This window comes from Bombus vosnesenskii, unplaced genomic scaffold (genome assembly GCF_011952255.1).
Source record: "Bombus vosnesenskii isolate JDL3184/JDL3185 unplaced genomic scaffold, Bvos_JDL3184-5_v1.1 scf7180000013319, whole genome shotgun sequence".
In the NCBI taxonomy this organism is placed as follows: Eukaryota; Metazoa; Arthropoda; class Insecta; order Hymenoptera; family Apidae; genus Bombus; species Bombus vosnesenskii.
In genome coordinates this window covers 1,504,166-1,525,780 of record NW_022882964.1, presented here as the reverse complement: position 1 = coordinate 1,525,780, position 21,615 = coordinate 1,504,166, and the positions used below count along the sequence as shown (strand labels likewise).

The following is a 21,615-nucleotide window of genomic DNA, read 5'->3' as shown; positions in this document are numbered from 1 at the left end:
TACACCAGCTTGGACCTACGCACCCCTCCACTATGCCCGATTCTCTGGTCCTCTTTCTTCCTTGGTCGGCTTCTCGACGACTTTATGCCTCATAAAAATGATATAAAATTTGTAAAGACGGAGCGGCGTAACGACCGAACGGCTTCGTCGTATGGAGTGGGAGATGAGGGTAAGGCTCAAGGAAAAGGAAGAGCCGCAAGGGGAAAACGAGGAGCGACGTGAGCGCAGGGAGACGAGTAGTAAACGAAATCGAAGCGGAGCAAGGAGCGGGCGACCGTGTACACCGACGTCCTTGACGGTAGTCGACATGATTCCGCGCGGAGATAAAATCCGGCCAGTTCGGGCACTTGGAAAATGGACGCGTAAAATGTGTAACCTTCGACTGGTTCCGTTCTCGATCGATCGAGTCGAAGCTTTTAGACACTCGCCGCCGGCGCGATTCTTTTCAATTAAACTATAGAAGGCAAAACGAAATTCGTTTAGGTAGCCAGATGAAAATTTTGTGTCATAACGGATGTCACAGATCGGCGCGTTTCATTTTTCCATTCAATTTTATGAAATAACGCGTGGTTGTTTCAGCTAGCCAGACGAGTATTTTCTATTGGAATGTTCGAAATCGAATCGTCGTTTGTAAGGGGTGATTCCTGGAGCGATTCTTTCCTCGGTTAAATTTTTAATTTCGTTCAATTTAGAGTAATTAACGCGTTCGATTCGTCGATTAAATTTTACGAAACATCCCATGGGTTACATGTCCGAAGATCGTTTATAAAAGAAAAATGATGAAAACGATTCGGTTATTCGCTCGTGTTCGATTTTGTAATTTTTAGCGAGATAATCATTTAGAAGAAATTGGAAAAAAAGATCGATCGATCGTGTTCGGTAAATGTGGAATCATCGATCTACGCGCGACGGTTTAGGTACTTTTACGTCGACGAATCTTTATCGCGACAAAGATTGTGTTTTACAATGGTGCAATAAATTAGATATATATTTATCTCTCTATTGTCCAATTAAAAAAACGAAACGTTGCCAACGGATATAAATTATTCCGCGAGTCTCGTATCTTTCTCAAAATCGCTTCCTCGTGACTGCAAGATAGAAATGAAACTATCCTTTCTATCTACCAGATTTAATCAACTATCTGTGTCCAATCGTATGACACAGGTATCTATAAAAGAAGATTTCATGCCTTTAGAATTTCATATCCTACAACGTCACTTCGATCGATTTCAACTAATAACAAAGACGATGGTAAATTGTTACGAAATGGTAGCCCATGAAACGTTCAAGTTCAACGCTGCTCTTAGTACGACTAAACGTTTGTTAGAATTGAAACGACTCGATTTCCTCTTATTAATAATAATACGTTTCTCGAACGAGATCTTCGCCATAAAACTACCCCGATACTCTGACTTAAAAATATCGCGATAAAAGAAAGTAGTCGATCGAAATGGACAAAGAGTAGAAAAGAAGTGGTTGATACGCCGAACGACTGAAAGTATCTTCGATCGACTTGCAAAATCACAAACGATATTAACAATAATATAAAACTATGATTGTTTTCTATAGTCGATGGTCTTGCCATTTCCAATCTTTCGTTTCGCCTTCAATATTTCGTCTTCTTAAACGCGATAGGTACGTCATTGCGTATGTCAGATTGGCTATAAGCCGAATTAATTGGTCAGCTTACAATAAACGTCTCGCGAGATGCGTATCGTTTGGATATGAGAGGAGCGAGGATATTGGCGAGAGATTGCAGCTATTTATGTATCTTGGCCCCGGTACCAATGACAACGGACAAAGTTGCGTGTTCTGTCGCGGTTCTTTGTTCGAATCTCGTGACAAGAGAGGAGGACAAGAGAACAGGTACATACAAAGAAACGTTATCGCGGCACAGATAGGAATCTTGAAAACGATATTACGAGCGAAATATCGATTGTTTGCCTTACGGACGCTTTACTATCGCTAATAAAACACGGCCGACTCGTGTCGGCAGCAATTGATCTGCCACGGCCATAGAAATGCCTCGTACCGATAGATCCTTTATGGTACCCGTACCGACGACCAGCTGTTTATCTAGACTCCGTTATGTTAAATAGACCACCGATAGTTCTTTTTCCTGAGGAAAACTGGGTTAGAGTTTCGGAGTAACCGTGGCATTTTCGGACCGCGAAAGAAGAAAATAAACCCGATCGATTAACGCTGGAGTCGCAGTTTTAATATACGATTAGCAGTTTATCGTCTTATCGTTGTAAAATCGTTACTGTCACGTTGATAAGTTATAAAATATTAACGATATATTCGTGATAGTAATTCTTTCCTTTTTTTTCTTCTTCTTCTTTTTATTTCAGAAATAACGCAATATTACGGTACTCGTGTTAGATTTATCCATGAAGTAAACGCGGAAAGGGATTTGAAGTAGAATTAAGTTTATAAATCTCTTCAAATAAGCAATTCTTCGTTGCTTTTTTTCATTCCTTTATCGCTTGTTTATGGCATATGCCTTGTAATATTATCAAATATATGAATATTTAATCAGGGATTGAAACGAAACGTCCGATATATTTAACGCGTAATACGATTAATACTTTATACGGCCACTGTAAATATACGAATGCAATTTTCAATCCAATTATTTTGTTCGACAAAAATATCTTTAATTCGTTATCGATATGCCTGATTTCCAGTTAATCGATTTCCTGTTCGATTAATTTTCCCGGATCGTTAAAGATCTTCTTCCTTTGCTAAAACGACAACGAGATCGAAATATAAAAATTCCCAACGATGGAAAGATTAAGTCGCGATGTAAGAACATAATTGTACAAATATGTATTTCGTAACGTGTATCGGTAACCTGTATTCTCCTTTAAATTCCGCGAAAAGAGAAAGAGAGCATACATACTTATGTGACTTGGAATATGTCCACGGGGTAAGAACACGTACGAACGTTGAAATAAATTCAATTTCGTTGATCTCTCGTAATACGGCAACAAGCACCTAAGCAAGGAACGGTCTTATAAAAGTAAGCTGTAAGAAGACAAATCGTAGGATTCGAACAGCATAAATCTCACGACTCTCGTCATGAACCTTACTCGCGAAGTCTTAACATTTCGTCGGCGAACTGGATTACAAGGAGCGCGAGATTTCCTGACCATACCGTTCCAAGGTCTTTATGAAACTTTCTTTTCGATCACTTTCAAACATTTGGCTCGTATCGTGATTTGCATGAAGATTAAATTGCCAATTGTAATTTTTCAATATTTCTACTTGTGCTCGATTCGTTTGCTGCTATCGCGTGACTTATATCGTGACGTTCTAAGATTAATTTAGACTTAATTTAATAAGTCGTAAAAGAAGAGAACGTGCGTATATGTAACCGACGTGTCTAGTTGGGCAAAAGAAGTAAAATAGTTTTTAGATCGTCACAGAGTTTTTGGATTATCACACACTTTTGTAGTGACGTTTCAAGATTAATTTAGATTTAATTTAACAAGTCGTAAAAGAAGAGAACGTACGCATATGTAACCGACGTGTCTAGTTGGGTAAAAGAAGTAAAATAGTTTTTAGATCGTCACAGAGTTTTTGGATTATCACACACTTTTGTAGTGACGTTTCAAGATTAATTTAGACTTAATTTAATAAGTCGTAAAAGAAGAGAACGTACGCATATGTAACCGACGTGTCCAGTTGGGCAAAAGAAGTAAAATAGTTTTTAGATCGTCACGGTTACAGTTTTTGGATCATCACACACTTTTGTAGTGACGTTCTAAGATTAATTTAGACTTAATTTAACAAGTCGTAAAAGAAGAGAACGTACGTATATGTAACCGATCTGTCTAGTTGGGCAAAAGAAGTAAAATAGTTTTTAGATCGTCACAGAGTTTTTGGATTATCACACACTTTTATAGTGACGTTTCAAGATTAATTTAGATTTAATTTAATAAGTCGTAAAAGAAGAGAACGTGCGCATATGTAACCGACGTGTCCAGTTGGGCAAAAGAAGTAAAATAGTTTTTAGATCGTCACAGTTAGAGTCTTTGGATTATCACAGGCTACAAGATATAGACTGCCCTTCTATAAATTTATAATTTTACGTTTACAATAAGATATACTTTAGACGATTTCTAATTTGTAAAATTTCAGTCGTTTCATTAGAACTAAACGTACAAGAAAACTTGCCTAAAATTGCACTAGGAATATTAGTTCAGGCGTGCAAGAGTGTCGCATAATTGTATAATATATTCAAGAAATTTTGTCTGATTTTTTAAATTAAAAATAATATTTTTTTGGATTATCGCAGGTTACAAGGTACAACGTCCCTTCTATAAATTTATAATTTTACGTTTACAATAAGATACTTTGACGATTTCTGGTTCATAAAATTTTAATCGTTTCGTTAAGACTAAACATCTAAGGAAATTAAAATTTCACTAGTAATATTAGTTCAAGCGTGCAAGAGTGTCGCATAATTTTATAACAATATTCGAGAAGTTTTATCTGATTTTGAAAACGTTAGAAGAAAATTCATCTCTGTTTCTAATATCCTTTGGGAAAATAGCTTCGTAACGCTTTATACGACGCGTCTTCTATTTTTTCATTATTTGGCTTGGTGCAAAATAAACGGCCATTTGGCGGTATTTGAATAACATTGAACGTCAACCGGATAGTTATATCGAAGTCACGCTGTTAAACGCATAACCAGCCATTCGTAGCTGATAAATGTCTATCTTATCCTTTTATGGCATCCCGGCAATAACCGAGTTTATGGGTATCGTTTCACCGATATCAAGCAAATGACAAGTATAAATAACAATGGAGACACGTTAGAAGGACAATTAAAACGTCCATTTTTCATTAGATAATGCCAGTTACAGTAACGTAGCTAATTTAAGATCGTAGGATAATATCGACAGAAATAGATCTCGCATTTGAAAAAAATCTCGAATTTCAATGTTCTAAAAATATCGAATATTACGATATGTAATATTTACTTATACGCTTATCTGTTTATCCGTCCATGCAATAAAGTTTCATTTTTAGAGCCAGTAATTATCGTAATACATCATCTTTGATTTCAGAACGTAAGCTCAAATTTCTACCTGATCGTTTCTTTCTTCTGATTATTATAGGTACGATTAAGATGGATCGTTTGAAAATTCGCGTTTTGTTAAATTGATTATCTAAAATTGATTGTTCGGAATAAGCGGCAATGGCTTCGAAGTATCCGTCGCGGATTAGAAGCTATGAACACGTTTTATAAAGATTATCTTATAAGGACAGTGTAAAGAACCAACTTCTCAAAGCATCTTTTTAAATCGTCTTCTCAAACGATGCTTGTTAGTAGAATTAGAATTAATATCTCTGAATTCTCGATAAAGAAAAATCTGCCGCTGTTTACCGAAAATGAAAAGCTGATTTACTCGAAGAATTTATAAAAATACGTAATATAAGATCGATAGAAATATACCATAAATCGATCGATTACACGCACAGTTTGTGAAATACAGTTGGCCGATTCGCTTCTATCATTTCTACCGATATTTTTCTATAAATATGTAATAACGTAACGGCACGCAGAAAAATTGGATAACGAGAGATAATTAATTTCCTCCTGGAAATTTCTGTTAATTTCATAATCGTACGATTTGATTCTGCTATATAACCACGTGTCATGAAAGCAACTATGAATAGTCGGTGACTGTGCGGTAGTTACATGTTCGGGTCAGCCGCAAAGCCCCTGTGTCGATCGACTGCATCCGCAGATAATCTATAATCCTTCAATTGCTACCGCATTACAATAAATAGGAATATTGTGCATATTCATATATTTCGCCCGTATTTCATTTCGCATAAGCGAACCAATATCGCACTCAAACTCCGATCGACGATTTGCCTCGTTGCAAATTACCATCGCCGAAACGACGTCAAACTCCTTCTTCTCTACGTCTCGTCTTATGAATTATGACAATTATTATTAAAAAAAAAAGAAAAAAAACGATACGACACTGTTGAAAATATACAACGTATCTAAAAAATTCTGATTAACTTTGCAACGTTGTTATAAGAATCTGGATAAAGAATGAAGAAAGAAACTCTTTCTTGTGTACGTCTTATTTTCTTACGAGTTACGAGTTTAATCGACGATTTAACAAAATAAAATACAATAAAAAATTGTCAGTGATTATGAAATAAAGAACAGAGTTGAATTCCGAATTTCCTCTGCTTCCGTAGATACCTATGTTTTATCTTCTTACGGACTACGGCTTCGATTGAAATTTTCAAGAAGCGATTCTTCATCGAAAATAATACAACGTCTTTTGACTATACTATTTTGATTATACTACGACCTATATATATATACATATAATGCAAGTCGTGAGCTAGAAAAATATATATAATATTGACAGGAAGGAATTTGGAACTCAATTCCTTTTTTTTTATTCTTCTCCTACATAGATACGTTTCTGGATATATATCTTTTTTTTCGATATTGTACATATTTTTCTGGCTCGCGACTTGCACTGCGATCTTCAACCGACGATGCAACGCTTGGTGTTACGAAATGGAAACACGCGTACAACGTATCCAAAAGAATATTAATTCCTACAAACCTGGAGTCCCAAAATTGAAGATAAAAAAAACCGAATACGATCGAGTTATTCCGCTGTGAAGTGCGATTTCCATCGAAACTTCTCACAAACCATACGACACTTCTTCGAAGGAAGAAACACTTTTTCAAAAAGACTCCTACTCCCTGTTCCAAGATCCTTCTTCTCCGTACTTTATCTTCCCGTGTATTGCGACTCGCGCCAAAAGTTTTCAAAGAACGTTACGACACTCTGTCCAGAACGTACAACGTGTTCGGTCAATAAAAAAGAAAAGACAAATCCAACTACGTCTGATTTTCTTCCACCACAACCTGCGCAACGTTTGCAGAGAACGATTCCCAACACTTTGATCGAAAACCTACAACGCGCTCGAACGAATTAAATCGGTCCTAAAAGACCTAGAGGAACCTAAACAAAGAATCGAGAAGCAGGGAAGAAAGGAGAAGGCAGAAGGTAGAAAAGGGAAATCGACTGGCGTCGATCAATCGAGAAAGAGACGTCGTCGAGCGACTGAAAGCGGCTGCCCATTTGCGGTCGCATTCTTAACAGACATCGACCATTAATTCTCGGCAGACGGGAGCCGAGCAGGGACGTCCATAACTCGGTCGGCCGCTTCAAAAATCAGGAAACACTCTGGACGGTTACCCCTTCGTCCCTCGGATATCACGAATCCCACCAGCGCCGGCGTCTCTCCCACTACGTTCTATCGAAGTCACACTCACACAAGCATACCCGACGCCCACGCCGCGACGCGGTAGGCGTGGCCACCTTGTCATTTGTCTCTTCTACTTTTGCCGAGGCGTTAGGGGGATCCCGGGGATGGCGGTCTCTGTTCGTACCTTGACGTATGTACTGCCGCTACACCAGCCTCCACCCGCTTCTCGTATCGTCGTCGTGCTCCTGTTCGTTTTCTGCGTGCCCGTCTTCCTACGACTGGCCTCTCTCATCTTCGTCGCTCCGCGGATCCTCGCTCCGCTTCCAACCTCGTCTCCGAGACTTTCTCCCTTTTTCGACCGCCAAATCATCCGCTTTGTCATTCGCCGCGTTTATCTTTCTCCTCGTGTCCTTCGCGATCTTCAGGTTCTTCGCGGTTCTCTTCGTTGCTGGCCGTCGATCGCCGCGACTCAACGTCACCGCTGATTGCGCATTGCGCACGTATCACCGAATGCTTCGAGACTCTATCGAACTTTATGTGCTTGTTCGTGTGGTCTGTCGTTTCGTTCATTTGAATCCTCGGTTTTACGTTCGTCTTTACGGTGTGCTGGATAAGTAGTCGGTCTCGCTTGGAATTTTGCGAACGTTCGCAAGAGGAATTTTCCTACGGTGGATAGTTGTATGACGTTGGAGATTTTTCTAGGGTTCTTTGATATTTCCTTCCTTTTCTTAGACATATACTATGCTTATTTTCCAGTGAAGCGTTTTCGTTTTTTAGAGGATTCTATGTAAGTACGTATATTTCATTTTTACTGTAGGTATCCATTGTTCGTGGTTACGCGAAAATAGGTATCGATTAACTTGAACCTAATCAATTAGTATACAAAAGTTAGAGTAGATACTATCCGTAGTCACTGTATATTTTAGCTGTTATATTTGATCCAATCGTAGATGTAAGACATTTTTAGTTAAGATCGAACAGTTTGCAAAATTTTTTATTGATTTTCATCCGTAAAACTTGCAGATAGAGTTTGAATTACCACGATTAATATTTTCTCTGTTTTCCGTTCTGTTGAGTTACATGTAACTCGTAACGCAAAAATAAAGATACTTTCCAATTGTTGTAAGTATCGTAAATTAGATACCTCGATGACGAATGCCTATTGTTTTCGTGCTTCGATGACGTTCGCATTAATTTTGAAGAAATTATTTGGACAGTGATGAAATATACCGATGATAAAACAAATAATATCATCGAACGATACACATTATGTAATAAAGAGTGAAAGATAGCGGAATAAAAGTCGAAATATTTTCCATTGATTTCGCGTGTAATTTTAATGAAATAATTTTCCGCTACAAGTGTATCCAATAAAATTATCACGTACGTTTCGTTCCACCAAAATATCTTTTTCTCGTTTCCTTCTGATATCGATTTACCAGTCGTATTAATTAATTAGCAATACCAGAATACGCGATTAATTAATTCCACACCTTTCAATCGAGGCTTAAGTTATTTTTACGAGCAAGTTAGACGACATGGTCACTCGGCATTCTCGAAATAAGATAAGACAAACGTAGATAAAATATTGTTTGTAAATGGCCGATTCGAACGGTGTATTTCACTTCTGGAATTTTTCGTAATCTGATTAGATTCTAGACTATTGCAAGGACGACGATTGCTGCTTTTAATCGTGCGAAAGTAATTAATCATCGTCTGGTCCGTATGAAATTAGAAAATTAACCGTGTAATTATCTCTAAACCGTATAGAGGTGTTACTTACGCACGTAGAGTTTTCCGTGTCCGTCGATTTATAGAAATTAAAACATCATAATACACCTACCCGAGACTGAAACGGGACGAATCTGTACGAAAAGCTTCGTAGAATCAAAGAAATTGTATGGAAAATTTCGAAATTGTAATTCTCAGTAACAAAGTAGAAAATTTCTTCCGCCCTTTACACGGGACATCGTTGGTGATTTTTTCGATGAAATTTGCAGCCAATATACGACACACCTCCCCATTTCGCTTGAAACGCCCAGCACAGAGGCAGTCTAAGTCTACGAAGATAGGTATTTGCTTCGACAGATAAGACGACCGATAACTGCATACGCTCGACTCGAATCACGGTATCTCGGCGAAGATTTTCTACGTTATATCTGAATTTTACATCGCGTAAGAGTTAAAGATGGCGGAGGCGGCGAATCAAACGCGATCGCAACACCGACGTTATCAATCTCGTGCAAACTATTAAAATCGTATCACCGTACTAGAGAGGCAAATTTTTTTTCTTCGATACGGAGAAGAACTACGTCCACGTGTTTTTTCCCTTTCAACTATATACGCAGCTATATATACGTGCATCGTAGAGTGTCACGTTGAGCGTGTCGTTAGAGATTAAAGCAACTCATGACGATCCAAGGCGACAAACGTCAACGGAAAGAAACAAATGATAATCAGAAGGTACGCGAGGTTCGTGAAGCGCGGAAAAGAGGAAAAGAGGGAAAGGAAGAGAGAAAGGAAGAGAGAAAGGTAGAGGGAAGGACAGAGGGTGCGTGGTGTGCGTGCTGGATCGAGGGAGAGACGAGAGATCGGTGTGCACGTAGGAGGGGCGGACTTGGATGTTGTTGGAGGGGCGCCGTTTGCAAGTGGGGGTAGATGAAGAGAGGTGCGTCGACGATACCGAACATAGGCGAACCGGTGACTGTTTCGGACACGACTGGCACGGAAAAGAGAGGCACAGGCGTGAGAGATCGCGGCAACGAGGAAACGAGACGAAACGTGGCGCGATATCGGGTAGGGGTAGCGCGAGCGAGAGAGAAAGCCGCGGGGTCGTCCAATCGAGCAGTGTCGGGGACGAGGTGACGGATACAGGCGTGAGAGATCGTGTAACGAGGCGCGCGCGCGAGAGAGAGAGAGAGAGTGTGTGTGATAGAAAATGCGAAGGAAGACAGCGTTCGACGAGACGGAGAAAGCGAGAAAGGACGAAAACGAGCGGGTCAAAGTGGGGAGCGATAGGACGAGGGAGAAGGACGGTGGCCACGGTAACCAGAGGGATGAAACGGGGCACGAAGACGCGAGAGATCGTAGCGGTGCGAGCGAGATAGACTTTTGAGGGAGATAACGAAAGCGGAGTGGGAGAGCTGAAGAGAGAAGGAACGGATGGAGGGGAGTAAGAGCGAGCGAGCCAGGGCGAGGCGCAGTCAGACAGTCAGGCAAGCCGCCCGGCAAGCAAGGAAGGCAGACAGGCTAGCAGGCAGCCAGTGCACCAGCCAAGACCACTAGATCCGCTCGGCTTACCGACTTAGAGACTTAAGCCGGCAGGCAGTCCGAAAGGCTCAACCGGCTAAGCCTGGCGGACCCACCTACTACCGACGCGCGGCCACTACACGTTCCATCTACTACGAAAACCGGCTATACTACCGCGACCTGCAGCACCACTCGCGCTTTCTTACGCTTCCTTCGTCTGTCTTCCTCCCTCTCTCTTTCTATTACACGCTGTGTGTCTGTCTGTTGTTCCTTAACGCGTGCCCCGTTAAGGCGAGAAGACCGAGGTAGACGAGCGAGACGAGAACGTAGCCGGCGCGCCACGTTCAACTTGAGCTGAAAGGTTCCGGTCGTCGATCGTCGCGATGTCACGGCGCGGATCCCGCGCTCGATTTTCCACGCTATCATCGGCGCGAGCTACCGAGTGAACCGCGTGGGTGGAAATCTCTGGTGCGAGTCCCGCTGGCGCGTCAACGATCGCGAGTCCAGTGACCGGTATCGAGATACGTGTCGGAGGTGTTGCTCTGTCCGGCGTTGCCGGTGTCGCGATACTCGGTGGTGATCCTTCCACGACTGGATATACGCACGTACACCTAAGTTCTCTGCTGTGATCGGTTCGAACACGCGGCTGGAAACAGTGCAGTGACGCGGAATTTGTCGTGAGAGTCAGTTTCGCGAGGATTCGTTCTTCGGGCCTGTAAACGTCGAGCTGTCGCTGTTGTTGCATCGAAGTTTCAGTGTCGAGTAAGAGAACAGAGAACAGAGAACCGTGGCCTTTGTACCTGATCAGCTGGATTCCTTACGGAGATTCGCGACTCAGCCGTCGATCGGAAAAAGTAGAATTTATCGAAGATCGGTGACTGTCCACGTCCTTGCGAATCGAACACGCGTTGGCAAGTACCCGCGTAAGGATTCGAACGCTACGCGACACACGGTTTTCATCGTACGTAAACAATACGATCGCCTGTCAAAGGAATACCCAAGAATCACAGTGCGTGCAATCTATGGCGATCATAGTGCGACCTCTTTAACCTACTTTTCTATTCCACTGTTTCAACCGCGTTTCTCGATCCTTACGTAACTCATCGTGCATCCGTGGTTATCCGATTTATCGGTCGCTTCTACCAACGTACCGCGTTGGAGCACGTGCGTTAACCTGGCTCTTCTTCGTTTCAAACGCAAGATACGATCCATGAGAACGAACACCTACCACCGTCGTCGTCCGGCTCCGACATCATCGTCAGTGTCGTTAACCACAGAAACGCAGAAACTCGCTCGTCCAATTCTATCCGACGCGTAGCGACGGAACGCAGATAACGTTCGGACGTCTCCACGTGATCCGCGACGAGCTGTTCAACCGAACCATATGACGAAAACTACCAAAATTAGTCACCAAGCGTTCTCTGTGCAAGCACGATCACTACTCGCGTCACCGATAACGACCATAAATCGCCAAATTGGAATCAAATTTGATTCGTTGGAGCTCTGACGCAGAGGGAGAAATCGTTGGTGCAAACGGATGCCTCCGGCCGACGGCCGTCGCCAGTAAAAGCGTGCAACGGAGTGGAATCTAGCGCGCGTTCGACTCGAATGCCTGGTTCCTGAGGGCAAATTGGAAACACGAGCCGAATCGACGTGATTTCGCGCGACAAACGGCCTCGCGAGGGCTCGGTTGATCTTGCGTTGCGTTGTACAGATCAGTCAACACGACGTTAACCTTCTACAGCATGGAGCGGGGCAGCGGGGGCGGGGGGAGCCTCGAGCTAGCCGGGGGCGGAGGAGGAGGCGGCGGGAACACGGATCTGTGTCTTCAAGATCTCGTGACGGGATCGACGACCGGCCTGTCGGTCCAGCACCATCAGCACTCTGCCGCCGCGGGTTCCATGGCTGGCCTCCACGGCGATCATCTTCAAGCAACGATGCACCATCACGATCTTCACGGAAACTCGCACCACGACGCGTCCATGTTGCACAATTCCAACCATCAACTGCACGAACCGCTGGAGAAGCTGAAACGTGGTGAGTCGGTCACAATATCGAGGGTCGTTTCGACCCGCGTTCTTCCTTCGCGACGATGAATCTAAGAGTCTGATCGGAGGAAATCGGAGAACGAGGGAAATGAGCGATTGTACAGTGTTTTCGAAGTTTTCGCGGTAGATGAAGCTTGGTTCGAGTCTTGCAGCGAGGAAGATTCGACGGAGATTAAAATCCAACGTGATACGTGTGATGAAAAAGTGTTGCTAGTGCTGGGATATAGATCGGGCATGTTTATGCAAATTCCTGTCCTTGCGGATAGAAATAGCATCCAAAGAAAGATTCGTTTTACTTACTAAACATCGTAACGAGAACTTTGGATATTTTATGCCTGTTTATATTTCTCTTTTTACTTTGAATATTTTATATATTTCGAGATAGATACTTTTACTTTGAATATATTTTACGCGTTTAGATACATTTTCTTCTTTTCTTTTTCTTTTCACCTTAAATATTTCATATGTCGTGTATATTCCGTTTATTTTATTCAAACACAGGAATGTCGTTTTTGTACGTTTAAATTTCTTACGAATGCATAAACATCCGCAATCTAGCGATAAGGAAATGTTCTTTATATAGCTGCGAGGATGGCTAGCGATACACGAGTATTTTTAGACGAAAATTAATTAGGTTATATTACACGATTCGAGCGAAACTAGATCTTGATAGATTTTATTAATTGTTTGATCGATACTGTGCTGTTCCGTGAGTGTTACTGTTGTAAGAGGTTTGGTAACAATGCTTCAAAGTACTCCAATATTACTTATCGTTCCACTTGAGTGTCTTATAGCTTGTATACGTTGGTCGATTCCTCCTTTAATTGTACGAAAAATATATCGTGCAAAGACGATCGCGTTGCTTTTTACTTTTACGTAATCCAACGTTCATTTTAGAATATCTGGATGAAACATAGAAATTAAAAGTTAACTGTACGATAGTCCCTCGATTGTTTGGTGGACGATTTAATTATTCGAAACGAAGGCAGTTCAAACGTGGCAAAAGTTTTATCGCGACGTGAAAGTTTAATTTGAATCTACCTGGTAGCAGAGTTTTATTTAAATACTTTAAACTTAAAACTTATGCTTATCATGATCCTGGAAATGAATTTTATTTCGTTAGGATTGGAATAATTTTTAGACGTTTATTTTTCTGCAAAATATTTAGACATAAAGTGTCTTTGTTCGGGGATTAGACGACATAAAGATAAAATAATAGTTACATCTCTATTCAAGTACCTGTATCTTTTTATCTAACAATGAAATTACATTGTCGTACTTTCTGTTCGCTTCGAAGTCGAAGATACCCGCAATTATTACAATTGTATTTATTATCAAATATTTATTTGCACCTTGAATGTAAAAAACAAATATCGCTTATCGCGTGACTTGTTAGCTATACAAAATAATAGCTGTAGCGTGCATCTGAAATTCATCTAGCGTACTTATCAATGCGTAGAAAGTAGCAACGTTTACTCGAGGTTGTTGTCCCATTTGTAGGAAAATATTTTTATAACCTGCTTCGCGTGAACTATCTCGATCGCTAATCGCCGGGAAAAATTTCTTCTTACGCTATATCGGAATTTCCAAATCACACTGTGATAGAAACGTTGTCTTCGCTTATGAAAAAAGGAAATTCTAATTGATTGGGTCGAGTCGTTAACAAATGACGTAATTATATGCAAATAATTGGATATTAAATGCAGCAATTGTCAAGGAAAATTCGGGTTCGATTAATTAAAATAACGTCGTTTTAAATTAGACAGTGGCAGATAAAATATTGTTAATCTTATCCGTCTTATTCGTGTATCATCAAATTATCGTTTGCTCCGATTTTTCTAAAACTACTTTTCATAATAAACGATTAATCTTTCTAGGAATCTGTACAAACTATCTCAAAGAATTTATCTTTGATTTGAAAAGGAGAAGTACTTCGAAAGAAACGATCGTCAAGTTATTCAACGAACAGCAAAGAGTAACGCAATTATAAATGAATAAACTCGGAAGAATTAAAAGACACGGTCGTAGGAATATAGAATTTCCAAATCACATGGCACGCAACTGATAACCGGATCAGTGTCCTTTCAACGTCTTCGTCGTCCTTTTTATCAAACTGACTGACAGTTGTATCGATCGAATTGAAATCGCCATTCTACTTCGACATCGCCGTAGATCATTTTAAACGCAATTCGTCATTCTTGATTTTCTTCTTAACTCGTTTCGACCGAACGCGAGGTTGTATCTTAAATCGAAGTCGCGTAAATCGAAGGATGAAAGAATCGTAAGGATTAACAATACGGATTAAATTTGAGTGCAGTGTTCGAGATATATTTTGTACGTAGATTTTGTAAGAGTTGTCAGAAGTACCTACGTACAATAGCCTTTTTTCGCGTGTCTTGATCGAAGCACCGATACGACGGAAGAACATTCCTTGTTTCTTCGTCGGCTGGTAATATCGGCGATAATCGCTTGTAGCGGGGAACTTGACAACTCACGTGATTTTATTATTTGCGATATCATCGACGTTCGAACGCGAGAAATATAGTCGAGCACCTCCCTGCTCTTAAATCGTCTCACTGCGTCGTTCGCGTTATCGCGCATCTTTTCAGAAAATCTCGTATCGTTTGTCGTAGCAAATTTGCACGTGTGCGAAGTAAGATTAACGCTTGCACGTTGCTTCGTTTCTACTTTTCGCCGTTGCGTCAGTTCGTTGCATCGATGTGTCGAGCGAACGTAAAAGCGTGCCGTTTCTGAAAAATTAGAGCAACGGAATTCGATAGGAGAAACGACAGAATTGATCGACTTGCCGAATGAATTTTATCGATTATATTTCTGACTTGGATGTTTATTTTACGCGACGATAAATTGCCAATTTGTAGGCGAATGACGCGTATAAATGTATCGGAGGATTTTTCGACGGCTCGAAGTACCAACACAATTTAAGTCATGTTCCTATGGTAGAAATATCGAGTACACGCTATAAACAATATATGACGTTCCTGTTGCAATCTCGCTGAATATTTTCGAGCGATAAAGCAACATTGTACGTTGATTTTTGTCAAGTGCCAGCGGAGCACAGATAAAATATTAGTACGAATAGCTTTGATAAGCACCGCACCCATCGTGTTATTCCAGCTTTGATACGACATGACGAATGAAATTTCGGCCTCGTTCCTGTGTTAATGCAATCGCCAGAAATTACCATCGCCTAAAATAGTGTAAAATATTGAAATATACATGGGCCGTTCGGTATATCGTCAGCTTCCAAGGGTGTCCTTAATTATTTAAACATCCAGAGATAAACGTTCTTACGTGTACATATCGTACGGAGATGAGAAATTTTAAATTACCATTACTGAATGTCGTTAACGCGTTTGAGCGGCTGTTGCTTTCGCTTCTTTTCTTAACATCAAAAATATACGATTTTCAAAGCAAACGCTACCATATCGCGTAATACGATCGTTATAGTATCACATACTATTACATCAGATCGATAGCTACACGGATTCTCCAAATACAGTAGCAAAATTTCTTCCACCGCGAGTGTCCTCTCTACTCGACTGTCGAAACGACATATCAGGTAAAATCGTATTTCTCGTGATACTTTTCGTAAATCTACGAACACGAGGTTCCCTTCTTATCTTCGTCTCTCAGCCGAGGAAGCCTTTCTTAGGTGGTTCCAAATCGTGTAAAGCATACGTGGCGTCCTAATTTTTCATAGCGAGAAAATGAAACACACGAACGGTAGTTTCGAGACCGAGATAAAAATCGGAGACAAGGGACGCGTGAACAAACATCGAAGGCCGAATTCCACCGAGTATATCAGCCGGTATAGTTCCTTATAAGCTGTAAGATCCTCGAAAGGAAAGATAATCGAAAAGGAAGAACAATTAAAAAAAAAAAAAATAGAATAGGGAAAAGAGCGTCATCGTTTCGTCGATCTCGCGAGAAATCAAGCTGCACGTAGCAACGAGTCGAGGACGAAGACGATCTCTCAGTGGCGCCACCACCTGTTTTGTGATTCATTAACTCACCGGCTTATCGGGATAAGGCAGACTTATCCGGGGCTCGAACCCGACACTGCGGCTAAACCCGATCTTATTCCAATGGCATCCCACCTATCCCCGTTTCAGTTTCACTCCCAGAGCCGGCAGTTCCCACTTCCAGACCGCAGGTACTCTCCGTTCCATTCGTTTGCGGAATCGCGATCTTTCCTACGTTTCGCGTACTACTCTCTATCCGTCCGATCGATTTGACGAGAATTCGATACGTTAGAAGGTTGAACGGTCCAGGATCTTTGGATCCGAACGAGCCAAGAGGAGTTATTTTTACGAGAATTGTTTCGCTTAGTTCGTCGAGTTGGTTCGGATGATCGCTTGCTTCGAGGTGGATCGTTGATCTGACGAAGCGCGTTTCGTTTTCGATCTCAGTTAGAAATTTGTTTATCGTTAGGTAGAGGTTTGCGGAATTGAATGATACCTCGGGTGTAGATAGTATCTGTTCTTTGAGTTTCGGATGAAAAATTGGAAGTTCGCGTTCTTGCGATATTAAATAAGAATTTAGTGGTTGTGAAAGGATTCTTCGATTCCGTTTAATCCGAAGGAATATTATTTTTATTATAATATTATTATTTAGTTTGCGAAAGATAATTTCAGTTATTTGATGTCGGAGGCAGTGGTATTGTTTAAATGGATATACGAACTTCACTTTCTACCAGCTCTCGTTATCTCTAACCTTATTTTCCCCATTCAAATATCGGACAAACTCGGATCATCTGTCGTCCGATTTATTTTCCAATATCGTCCCCCCCCCCCCCCCAAAGTAAAGCCGCATTTACATTTCGCTTTCGCCGAAGTTCTTATTAACATGCCATTAATGCAAAACAACGTGAAAGAAGGGAAATCGGATCGATAACCGTCCCCATACGTGTCCAGTTTGAAAATTCGATTTCTTCACGGGCAATTCATAGAAAAAGGACCCTTTTGACAAATCTGTTATCCCTTTCGGTCAATGGCAATATCCCGATATTTTGTCAACAGGCTGGCATACGGTCTGGTACCGGGTTTTCGATCGGAATACCCCCGATAGTCATTAACTACCCCTTTGTTGCGGCGATGGCTGCGCGAGATCCGCTGGCAGATGCGCCAAAGTCAACCCTTGTTGCCATCGTCTAATGGTGTTGACAAATTGCTCGGCTAGCCGCTAGGTTTCCCTAGGGAAGCCACGGTAGAACTCTTCTGACCGCAGACTCATTGGCATTTAGACGTGCAATCTTTCAGATCGCTGCGCCACCCGAATAAGACGTATCGTTCTCCCTTTAGCCTCCATCACGCACCCTATGAATTGTAACGTGTGCGGAATTATTGCAGAGAATGTTCTCGATTAATAACGCGGTTAACTACGTGCTACGTTGCCGCTTATCCTCGTATAAAAAAAGAAAAAAAAATAATCGTTTTCTCGAGAAAAACGAACGGGTAGTTGATTTCCCGGAAGATACCGTGTACATACTCGTCTTCCGATATTGAATTGATATTTTGAATTTGTCCATCGATAAACCTACCATACCGTTTCTCCAATTGAAACTTGATTTTCTCGCGAAGGACAAACGATCAGTCACTTTCGTAAGAAAAACCTCGGTGCCTCGATAAATCGTCGATTTTATAGACGACCGTCTGCGAGAGTAGGAACATTATAGACTCGGCAGAAACAGTTAAGTCGGACGATGAGCCGAGCTATCAAGCTGATTTTCTGCCTCGATTTTCTCGATCACCGAGGCAATCGTGGCGCTCTTCTAAGCGCGACAGGAACCAAGCCCGTGGGATCAACATAGAAATGAACTGATTTCCTTCCCATTATCTCAGCTGGCGCTGGTGGCACGGTCGGAGGACGCCTACCTCAGAAACAAGGTTTGTATACTCAGTGGGTTTCGATTGAAGTGGGCTGGCTCGGTGTCGGGGATCGTTTCGCCGAGGAAATTTTCTGTGCGTGCCGATGTGTGAGAACCGGGGGAACCCCGAAGCCATCGAACCGCCGCGAAACTTGCGGTCTTTAAGGGTGTAATCCTAGAAGCACCTCAAAATATAGCAGGTCTTTCTACGAAGTTAATTCTAGCCTCTACAAACTGCACCAACGAACGGCATATCTCGCTCTTATTTTGTTATAGAGCTCTGGTGATGCTGTCAAATTAATTGCAGGATACGTGGTTAGGACCGTGATAGGCAGGTTTTGACAAAGACGAATCTCGGTTTTTGAAAGCGTGCCGTATCTATGAAATATTCTGATAACGCTAAGTTATATTTTACGATACGTTTTATAAGTCAGTACTATTATATCATTTTAGAATATTACTACTGTCATATATCGTTTTGTATTTGTGAATTATCTTGTCTAGAATATACGTATAATTATCACGATGTTTTCATAAATAGCCACGAAAGCGAGTAAATAGAACATTGGATTATAACGTATCTCTCTCTCTCTCTCTTTCTTTTGCTGTTACGCGTAAGACGAACTACTTTCAATCGATTCGTTTAATCGTCTTAAAAATCACCGTCTTCGTCATTACAGCTGTGTATCATTTTACGAGAATATTAACTTGCTTTATGACGATGACACAGACATCCCCTCGAATAAAATTGTTATTTTCTAGCGAAAATAAAATATAAATTTCAATACATCCCTTCTTTATCACGTATATGTTTAATACGTTCTTTTATATAATTTAATTTTAATTTGATCTTCTCGAGACTATATTTGGTAAGAAGAAACGTCCTTCGCTTGTATTCCAATTTATTTTTATCCTAGATAATTTCTTGCATAGAAAAATGAGCTAAGAAGAGAGGAAACGAGCGGATTAGATTCCAATTAATTTTCATAGGAGCTATAGGGGGTTTCCCTCGGTAGCGCCAGGCCGTCTGAAAGGTCTCCCGAAGACATTCTATCCATGAACTTTTCCGAAACGCTTGTGACACGCGTGTTAAACTCGAAAGACACACTGCCTCTCAGATTACTTATCGGTTCCATGTGCTCTCGCCCTTGTGTCAAGTTGAAACTAAACAAATTGCTTGACAAGAGCTACCGAACCCTATCCACGGAATCGCTCGTCCTCGATGTGTCCACGTCCGAACAAACAAACGCGACATTTTCCTTGACACTCGCGCGTACCCGTCACCGCTTTCTTCTCGGAAAGATGCGAGTTTCTTCGAAGGACTTGCAAATCATTTTGCAAACGATCGTGCTTTATCCTGACTTGACAAGATGCATATAGGGATACTAACTCTCCTCAAAGACGTTGTCTTTGTAACATTAATTCTTTGATAGTTTAGAATATTCTGTATCTCGCGTTTGCAACATTCGATTAATACGCTCTGTAGAAAATTAAATCTGTCGTCTTTTTAATAGATCACTTTTAGAGAATTAATAAAGTTAATACGAAGGTACAATGTTTGAAACGAGCGTTCTTTTTATGGAATATGGTCCGTTAACGTTGATCAAAGTTTATTTCTTTAGAGTTACGTGTTCTATAATTTCTTTCATGATTAGTTCCGGTTTAATTCTAAGGACGATAGAATTCTGTTTATACGAACCTCGTTTGTCGTATGTAACTGAATAAGGGTAAAAGAAATAGCAAATAGCGCTTAATGGGTTGAATAATCAAGCGACAATCGACCGTTAATCTCGTAAATAGCGTTGTAAATTCCATCTTAAAAGGTTGAAAGACGAAATCTACCGCGATATATCGATCAAAATATTACCCATATAGAATCAAACAAAACCGCAACCACGGATTCAAGACGATATCTACGACAAAGACGAACATACGATCCATCGTCGCAACGACTTTCTCCAACAGTTGCTTTAAAATAAACAACTGCACCCTAAAGACGACTTATTATACCTAGAGCACCATCATTATCCCGAGTCATTTTTCACACATATGCCGACAAATTTTACACGTACGTCCCTTCGAAATCTCCGAAAAAGAAAAGGAAAGAAAGAGAGAGAGAGAGAGAGAGAGAAAAAAAAACGAAGCTCCTTAACAACTCACGGGCCAAAAATATCATCGATCGATGCGCGTTTTCGAATATTTATAAACGTGGAGCAGGACTTTAAGGCTCGTACGAGATACTCCGTCCCGGTCGTTGTCCCAATGACGAGCGTACCGGTCGGCTTGACTAATAAACGACTTCCTAAGGAAGCCAAGGATTACGAGATTAGGAGCGAAGACCGTAACGGCAGACTGCGACTTTCTGCCGGAGATGGCGAGGAGCCTGTGGCTCACAGGTGTTCCCGCCACGCTGTCGTACTTCAACCTCCCGACGTTTCTCCACGTCCGAGGGATAGCTGTCTCGGTAATTATCGGCCATGCGACCGTGCTCGTACGTCACTCTAAAATCGCCGCCACACATCTCGCTACGTGACACACTTTGGTTTTTCTCGGCCGTGTTCCCGAGCAGGGACAGGAAATACGTGCGGTCAACTTCTCGGGGAAACGTGTGAACGTCGCCGGGTACTTTTGCGAGGTAGATACCGAAAAACAACGGCGGGAAAGGGAACTTTTGCGCGAGTTCCAGTTTCTTTATCGCGATATAAAAGCTCGATGGTGCCATAGAAATAACATTTAGGTTCTATACGGGTTGAAACTGGGGGATTAAATGGGGGTAATCTGGGATAGAATTGTCAACCAGTTATTATTAATAAAAGTTATCAATTTTGAGAGATAGAAACGACCGTGTTTTTGATTCTTCTTCTTGCTAACGAAATCCACGTTACGTTATGATATTCAAAGATCGGTACAAGAATTTCGTGCGAATGACTAATTTCGTGTGACTTTCAAAGGATCCCACAGCTGCACGATACGGATATTTTAGCGACCCTTATAACCCTCTTTGTCGCTGAGTTGCACCACGACACGGTCCACCGAACACCTACAATTTTTACAGCACATGCCGTTTTATTTATGTTCGCGCATTACCTTCTCATTGGCTGATGATAATCCATAAAGTTTGGCGAATCATGAGAATACTTTCGCAACGAGTACTATTTTCCTTGTCGT

General features: G+C 41.3%; 1 protein-coding gene across 6 annotated transcripts in view; it reads left to right on the top strand.

Moving 5' to 3' along the window:
- The first annotated feature begins 11,745 nt into the window (after positions 1 to 11,745).
- The window catches only part of LOC117235724 (pituitary homeobox x), a 44,058-nt gene continuing 34,188 nt past the window's right edge, over positions 11,746 to 21,615 (top strand). For 2 of the 6 annotated variants that reach the window (XM_033498025.1, XM_033498023.1), the window contains exon 1: positions 11,749 to 12,549. In XM_033498025.1, coding sequence (XP_033353916.1) covers positions 12,258 to 12,549 — 292 coding nt within the window. In that variant the 5' untranslated portion in view covers positions 11,749 to 12,257. Of the gene's footprint in view, positions 12,550 to 21,615 lie in introns of all 6 variants that reach the window. The other 4 variants (XM_033498021.1, XM_033498022.1, XM_033498024.1 and 1 more) reach the window with 4 other exon arrangements.